The following is an 8,809-nucleotide window of genomic DNA, read 5'->3' as shown; positions in this document are numbered from 1 at the left end:
AATCACGGCCACGTGATATTAACCATTTTCTTCAAAAAAACCCTCACCCCTAAACCCTAGAGTAATACATTAAAGACGCAGAATGCAAAAAAAAAAAAAAGCACAGAAAAGTTCAGAGAAGGGATGGCACCAATCTAGGAAAGTACATGAAATTCGAATTCTTACAACAGTATCAAAACTTCCTTGAGGTTTCAGTAAAAGTAGAAAACGCTCCCCATTTCATACCGTCCCCCAGCAATCCACGGGGTAAGCTAACGCGGCAATATTGCTGCATCATTACGACATCACTTTATTGCACTATAAATGCAGGCTTGATGAAGTGGCAACACAGTTTTTGAATCAACCTGAGCTGTTCGGCAGAAATTCAGTCCCTTTTTTTCAGATAGGAGAAAAAACCACCAGTATCAGTACTTGAGGAAAAAACCCCACCTCCCTAGTCTAGAGACTATGTTTGTTCAGTTTGTAAGAATTCAAAGGTAGTGGAACTAGCTCTTAACATTTAAAGCATTTTCATTTCTAAAGTGAAAAAAACTGTAAAGGTGCCCTTTGACAGCATAAATAAACCACGTCATTTGCCCAAGTCTTACAGTTTTGTAACTCCTGTGAAATTTAGGGAACTTCAGTATCTCAAAAGTAGCATTAAAACCTGTAAGGTAAGAGGGGTCCAGGGGTGTTTCGCATTGACATCACGCGCTCCTGGTACTAGTTAAACCGGTTACACGAGCACGAGGAGAGATTATCCAGCTGCTCAAAGGCTGTGACTGGTTTGCCCAGGGAATCCAGGAGACGGATTTATCAGCCCAAACTTGCTCCAAAACAGTCTGCGGAAGAACCAGTCCCAGCGCACAAGGGTGAAAAACACCCCATTGTGTCACACGCAATCGCTGCCTGTCACTACAGGCCAAAACCACTGGTCAGTCCCAACACACGGCCACACCTGCATGCGTTAAACAAACTGGAAGGAGCTACATAAAAACATACGCTTTTGTATTATCTACGCTTTTTGTAAAATAAGTGTGGTTCCGCTACTTTTGCGGACAAGAGTGTTTCTACAATGGTTATGGTGCATCAAGAAAATCAATGTCTTGGTTTCTGGAAAAGTTTCACTGCAAACAGATTTATAAGAAACTGTATTTTCTTTGTATTTACCTGACTAGCAAATTTCACCAAGATCACCAAATAAGTCCAGACAATCTTACTAGCTCAGCTGCAGTCTATCTCCCCAGAAGGAAGGGGTTTTTGAACCTGTGCAAGAGAAGCAGGCAATTTAATTAAGTTCTGCTGGACAGAGAGAATATTTTAAATTTATTATTCAGAAACCCGAACAAAGCTTTGAACGTGTGCATGTTCACGTATTGCTAGCACCCAGAGAACCAGTTAAAACTGGCGTTTGCCATTAGTTCGGACAGCATTCAAGCATAAAATGGTTGGGATACTAAACAGCAAGATTAAAGTAAGATTAAACAAAAGCCTTATATAAACAAACGTCATAGGTCTGCTACAGACTTCTAGGTCTGCTACAGGTATATAAGTAGTTCCAAAGAATAACGTAAAGGTAACTGAGTATGTACAGATCTTAAAATAAGAGTCAATTGCCTAATGCATGAGTTTAGCAATATTTCAACAGCATCTCTTTTCTCATCTCCTCTGCTACATACTCTGGCTGCAGCCACACCTGCTCCTAGTGTTCTCACCTCTCTAAAGCTGGGCAAGTCTTGAGCCGCCTCTCAGCCAGCCTCCCTTTTTCAAGCAGCATTCAGTTAGGCGGGTTGTTTTTTTCCTGCAGCCTGACATATGGGCAGAAACATAGACAATGACACTGTAGCACTCGCATTATTTCCTGATGCTAGTTTGTGCATTTAAAAAAAAAAAAAAAAAAACCAAAATCTGAAAGCACAGTATATATTTTACTTCAATGGATTTTAATACCCTTCTGCAATCAGTACAATTAATTGTGACTTAAATAATTCATTTCCTCAGAGCCGCCTTTTCCCATTAAAGTAATCACAAGATTGAAATGATCAAACTTCTTGTGAAGATTTAGCAGATACAGTTATGACGGTTAGTGATCGGTAGACTAAGTCAAACTACTATAAAGGGCAGTCAGTTAAGTTATTGATAACCTATCTTCCTACTAAAAGAATTGTTTTCAAAATAGTATGACCTGAAAGTGAAATTCAAAATATCTTTCTAAAAATTAGTAAGATTTAAAGATTCTAAAAAACACCATGGTACTGTCTTCCCAACTTGTTCTGAACCGGAAAACAGAAGTCCACTTGAATGGATACTCTGCAAAAAGTTTGGGGTTTATTTATTCATTTATTTAAAAGACCATTTCTCTGATTGAAATATTTCACTGACGCAAGAGAGGCTGACAGTCCATTAATTAAATTTCACAACAGTAAATGAATTCCCTCCATGAATACACACTGTAAGCAGAACTGTAAACTTGATACTCCCACCCCCCTTTTTTTCCTCTTTATATTTTGTATTTCCGGATTGTTTGCTATTTTTATTTCAACAACAGATGTCGTTTCCAAATATAGGTAATTTTCTTCAATGCCCTGGTACAGAGGGAGATGTCTCAGGAACATGTTCTGTTTTAAACCTAGGAAACCTAGTTTCAAATTTCTCATTTGCCCTTTAACTACTCTTTCCTTTTCCTCCGCACTTGAAGATCTAACAATCAAGTAAAAATGTTTCTTCGCACCATCTCCCAGTACCTGAGCACCACCAAGTTAAATTCTTCCTCTAATTATCAACAACGGGCATTCAGAGATTACTTTAAAATCCAAGGTTCCAGCACAGTATCCATCTTTTCAGCCGCCCTACCTCAATAAAACTGTGCTCACTTCAATTTTTCTTGTCAGAGTTATTTTTTTGGGGGTGAACAGAATTCTAAGAACTCAAGGCCAGCAAATGCAATTAAAGTATAAAGCTTTGCTAACACATAATGAGTGTTGCAGATCTCTGTAGAAACAGTCAAACTGAAACTACTGGATCAATTAAGCAAAGGCACATGCCCTACTTTCACTAATAGTTTTGAGTACCTTTAAAAGAAAAGCTATTTTAATGATTAAGACAAGCTTTAGCTATTTTATCCATTGCTCTAATCTTCAGAAGCTCAACATGTTATACATATATACTAAAAGGAAAAAAGTGTTAATTATCTTTGCTTCATTAAAAAAAAAAAAAAACAACCCAAACAGTATTTCAATACAGAATTGTCAAACACCAATATGAAGAAAATACTAAATACTTTGCAACGGGCAAATGTTTTTATGGCTTTTGATAAATCAGAGCCCTCAAATTTTATGGGCAGATGCAAAATTTACCACCTGAAAGGCAGCAAAAAGAGCTAACTCTGAGACCTTTGCTAACCGTGACAGTTAAGCAAGAAACACTACTTTTTCTTGGCCGCTCCAGTTACATTAAACTTCCCCAAACCCAATGCTTTCCTACCGCACTAAAAGGCAGGAGAGATATTTTGAGATTCCTACAAAAACAATAAAGAACAGAAATAAGTAGAGATGCGGATGGTAGCTGACAGACTATTGATAGGCAGTTAACAGGCTCCAACACAAAATGGCTAGGAGTGATGCAAAGTTAGTCTACCACAGAAGGGAATAACGATTAATAAGTGTGCTGGAAAGTGCCTGACTGCAGGATACCCTTCATTCTAATGTCATTTTAATAAACAAAAGAGAACTGGTTAGAACTACTTGCTGAAGCCTCACTGCTCTTCCTTTGTAACTGTATTTCTCTCCCCTTTTTTATTAGGGGTAAGGTCTTTCTGACAGAAGCCCTGCTTCTTACGAAAAGCAAGCAGCTTAGAACTTCTAATGATTCAGTTGTGTCATCTAAATCTCTTGCAATTCTCTCTCCTTTCAGGGGGAAGCAACGCGTTATCACTGTTTTATGGTCCTCAGCGTCCAGTTTTGGAGGACATCTTACAGAAATCTGTCTTCCCTTTGCACATCTATTGGAGAAGCCTCTTGTCAAGGCGACATTCCAATGAAGACTGGATGTTAATCTCCAGATTTCACCAACAGTTTGTCTCCTTAACAAGAATAGGCCGGCAGTCCCTATTTTTTCATTTGTTTGCTTTGTTAGAAATGCCTTCAGATTCTCCTCATCTCAAGAATCTTCGAGCTGCTGCCACATGGTTGGGTAGAGTCACTAATGTACAGCCTTAGGTGAGTCAAAAATAAATACTACAAATTTGAGCAATCATTTCTCCATCCCTTCACCAGTCAGTAGCAGCAATAACTGGTACAGACCCATCAGTGTTCCGCTACAGTACAGATTTTCAACAAACCCTATGTTTTCTCAATAAAGCACAGTTCAGTTGCTTTGTTGATGTAAGTGCGTTAGAGCTCCTGTTTCTCTCCACTAACCACAGTGGAGTCAGACGCAACAGGAACTTTATTACTTCCAGCAAAAACAGAATCAAAAGCAGCTTCCTGTTCCTCTAAAGTCACAGTAGCAGTGGATCCTCTAACAGATGTGCTGGTAAAGGCTGGCCGTTGCTCTGTAATCCTCTCCACATCCACTGTTTTCCTACCTCTTCTTTTGCCCAGGATTTTGACATAATTAGCTGGCACAAGTCCTGTTGTTTGGCCATCATAACTAGCCAAAAGCCAACCACGGATTTTGGGTTGTTGTTCTGAAGAAGAAAAATGCAAACACATCGAGTCACAAAACAATTCAAAATATACTGCAGTTGAGGCACAAATACACCAGAAGGTAGATGACACTACAGTTCATCACGCAAAGAAAATAACTCTGTGATAAAAGGCAAATACAAATTACTTCACAAGAGAAATTACTAGGGAGGTGAGCTGAAGAGCACTGTGAAATGCAGGCTATTCTGAAATCGATGACACCATCGTACTGCAAACATCTAGTTGTGCAGCACATGCGAGGAAAACGTAACCACAAGGGTAACCACAAAGCACTCCCTGAGTTTAGGCTGTGTCAAAAAACTAGTCAGTAACAGTAACAAAACTACTCAATAAGTTTTATTACAATGCAAGCAATAATTTACGGACACCAAAAAAGTCAGTGCGGATGAGGAGTTTGGTCAAATAAGGTGGGGGGTTTTGTTTTCATTTTCAGACTCTAACGGTATGACTTACTTCTCATGTGATTAGGAAATAAATACAAAATTAAAAGTTTACCTTTGGGTGCTAATTTTAGCATGTCACCAGCACGGAAAGAAATTTCTTCTTCTGAGAGAGCACTGAAATCATATTCTGCTCTTCCAACTACATGATCATCTTCTCCACTCGCCCAGTTACTAGATACTGCTTCCAAAAAGAAATTAAATGGTTACCTGCTCTGAATTATAAAGTGTTGAGTTTTGTTAAAGGAAAGTGAAGAAAGCACCTTAATTCCCTTGCTAAAACTTTGCCAATAGAGAACTGATCAGAGTAACAAACAAAGAATGATTTGTTGAGTCAATCCAACCAATATTTTTCCCGCCGCCCCAACTGATAGAAAGGAAACAGAAATAGAGAGGAACCATGATTTTGGAATCACACAAAGCTTACCATGAAACTGCATCCTAACTCAACACTACTTAAGCAGGCTGTTACTTGTATCATACACCTAAAATTCAGTATTGTACCCCACTATTAACTTCTATTACTGTAGTATAAGATTAATCGCTATACATGTGATAATAAAAGGAACAATATATGCTGCACTTCTCTCGTGCTGTAGATCATCTTTACCTGTTTCTTCGTCACTGTATGTAGAAAGCAGCTTCCAAATCAGATAGGGACCTCCCATTATAACAGCAAAGAACAAGAAAATGGGCCAGGATTTTGCAGAGTTAGCCGCCTTGTCTTCGAGGCCAACGCGAGCTACTGTCCCCTCACTTTCAGCCCACAAATCCTCATTCTCAGAGCTCTTCCGTAGACCTAGTAATCGTTGTAGACGTTGGTAGAGATATCTTATAGTTCTCACCAAGGCAAAAGCTGAAAACACCTTTGTGAAGTGTACTTTGAGGCGGGAGAAGTGATTGGCTACATCCAAGACAGCTCTGAAGCTGTTGTACACAGCTGAAAAGGTAGCATCCATCATCATGCTGACCGAGGCAAACGCATGCACAATACTTTCAATGGACTGAAATGCACCTCTGCTGCTCTCTTCAGCCTGCTGAACAAACCTGCTGGGAGGAATATCATCTGTACGAAAGCGGTTATAACCCAAGCCACCATATCCATAACTGTAAGGACTATAGCTTCCATAAAAAGAGGTTCCATAAGAACCATAGCCCGGAGAAAAAGAACTAGTATACGCTGGCCTGAAAGTGCTCAGACTACTGCTTCCCGCTTGCTGTGATGGTCTTGGCAAAATAGGTGGAGGTATTCGTGCAACTGTGGGTTGTCCAGGCCTGGTCAGCAGGTTGTCGCCCAAGTCAGCAGACCTAAACAAATTCAGACAAGCAAGATCAGTACTCAAAATAAGTTTATATTTTTATTTCCTCAGAGTTCTTGGCTAACTATATAAATACAACAGTATGTGTCGGTAGTGCTAGGACAGGGAACCTGGTAGCCAAACACTCGGTACGTTGCAAAACATTTGTGGGAAGAAAAAATTCTAGTCAGGAAACACAGGTCTTTCAGGGAAAAAAAAAAACCATAATGAGATATTCAGTATAAATGTGTGGAACCACAGCATATCTGAAATGTACACATGGAAAAAATTTCAGTCTATTTATTTTATTGACTAAGAAAGCATGAAATGCTACATCCAGATCCATCAAACTTGATGCTGTAACATCTAGGTTATTTTTCTATACACAAAAGCCTCTCATATGCACTGCCAAGAATGTTTATGAACTTTTCAATCTGAAAGCTTTATTTCCAATACTTGTTCTCAGCTCTTCTATACAATGAGCCAATGATACACCAGGAAGGAGGCTTGAGAGCTCCTTTGAATGCACCCTTACAGAAAAGGGTGGTGTGACCTAATTGAGAATCCAAGTAATTACACAACAACACATGCAAGGGCTTTGGGTCCCCCCAATTGCCCCTTCTACCCAAACTATCTAATTACCTTTATGTAGCATGTCAAGGGATTGAATCTATTAACTGTTGGCAGAAAGAGGTATTATAAGTGATTTATTTGTTTTTAATTTAGTAAACTTGTATTCCATTGTATACCCATAAGTTGAAGTCATTTCATGTGTGCCCTTCGTATCAACACTCTGCAAGTACTAGATTGGTATTTGAATTCTGTCAAGCAGCTGTCCAACTTTTGCTGTTTCATTAAAAAGCTAATCACATATTATCATCCTAAAAGCCAAACATTTTGGTCATTTCACATGTTTACTGCCTCATCCCTTGACTTTCCAATTCTGTAGTCCATTAAATTCACAGAAGAAAAAAAAAAAAAAAAGAAAAGTCAAGTTTGAATTGCTATGGAGCTGCTTTTTTCTGCGCTGCTTTTAGCATGAAGCATGCTTGCTATACTATTTCCCTATAAGGAAGGGAACAACTTGGTCTCAGCAAAACTTACAGGGTTCCACAGCAAAGAATATTACTTATATCTTTACACTGGTTTTTCCATCATATACTTTAATTCTCTTAGCAGTTAAAAACAGAGGCAAAAATAAGTTGTTATCACAGAAAACAGAGGTACTGTAACTTATGAAGTGACACTACATTCACCTCCCTAACAGTCAACTCGGGACATCTCACTTTAAAGCTGCTTGAAGCAATTTAAAATGAGCTAGATAGCCCCACCAAGAAAAATTAACATCAAAATTCTCATTTAGCAAACTTCAGCTCGCAGCGAAAGCAGGCAAGTTTCTGTTGAACGCTTAGTCTCGGCCTAACCTTTTGCCCAGTTTCAGCTCGCTCTAATTGCAATCACCAGCACCAAACGCAAAACAAGACTGATCTACAGCCGCCAAGCCTTCTTCCTTTGTTTCTGATGGAAAGGAAGGAGTTTACAAACACTTTCTGTACAACATCCATCCCTCTCGGCGAGTGGGGTGGATTTTCTGGAAAAGCTCAGCTTCCCGCCGGACGCGCCCGGGCCAGGCGTACACCTGTGCCTTTCCCAGCTCCTGGGGATGGCACGCAGCTCGCACGGCTTTACGATGCCCAGGAACGGACGGACACCCGCGCTTTGCCCGCTGGTGGGAACACCTATAGCTTTACCTTCACCGCCTTTAAACACGCAGCTCTCTACAGACGGGAGCAGGGCCCCAAACCGGTACCTTTGGGCACCCCCTCACTCCCTCTCCGCACTGAGAACGGGGATCCCCCAGAGACACCCCCACCTCGCCGGGCACAAGCAGATCAAACGACCCCAACCCCCGCAGCTGGTAACCCACCCCCCAAGCTCCGCTCAGCCACCAGCTGGCGGAGGCGCTGCGCGGCTGGGCCCGACCTTTAAGCTCGCCTCAGGGGCGAAGGCCGAGGAGGCGGGAGGCCCAGGATGGCGGGGGGGGGGGGGGGGGGGTGTGAGGCGCGGCCGCCCTGAGTGGGGGCCAACAGGCAGGGGAGCCGCGGGGGCCGGCGCACGGCACTCACTGGAAGGCCGGCGCCACCGTGCCCGCCAGCCGCCGGTTCTCCCAGGGCTTGGGAGGCGGCGGCTGCGACGCCATCTCCGCCTCGCTGCGGGCCCCGCTCTGCCCCCCGGCCCGGCCCGGCCCGGCCCGCCGCGCTCCTCCGCCCCGCTCCTCCGCCCCGACCGCCCACCGGCAGGCGCGACGCCGGAGCGCCGAGCTAGTCGACCCACGCCTCTTCGGGCAGGGCGTCCCGCCGCGCCCGGCCCATCGATGCGCTCTGCC

At 42.2% G+C, this 8,809-nt stretch overlaps 1 protein-coding gene across 2 annotated transcripts; it reads right to left on the bottom strand.

The window, feature by feature from the left end:
- Positions 1-292: 292 nt before the first annotated feature.
- Positions 293-8,707, bottom strand: PEX13 (peroxisomal biogenesis factor 13). Of its 2 annotated transcripts, none has more exons than XM_063331197.1 (4): positions 8,550-8,707; positions 5,736-6,433; positions 5,181-5,309; positions 293-4,666 (listed from the first exon to the last, which is right to left on the bottom strand). In XM_063331197.1, the coding sequence occupies exons 1-4, from the start codon at positions 8,621-8,623 to the stop codon at positions 4,371-4,373; spliced, it is 1,197 nt and encodes a 398-aa protein (XP_063187267.1). In that variant the 5' UTR covers positions 8,624-8,707; the 3' UTR covers positions 293-4,370. The 2 variants fall into 2 exon arrangements, with proteins under 2 accessions (XP_063187267.1, XP_063187268.1); XM_063331198.1 differs by having other exon boundaries at positions 294-4,666; positions 5,181-5,306; positions 8,550-8,706.
- Positions 8,708-8,809: the final 102 nt, after the last annotated feature.

The sequence above is a fragment of the Chroicocephalus ridibundus genome, chromosome 3 (assembly GCF_963924245.1).
Source record: "Chroicocephalus ridibundus chromosome 3, bChrRid1.1, whole genome shotgun sequence".
Lineage (NCBI taxonomy): Eukaryota > Metazoa > Chordata > Aves > Charadriiformes > Laridae > Chroicocephalus > Chroicocephalus ridibundus.
This window is presented reverse-complemented; position numbering and strand designations above follow the sequence as displayed.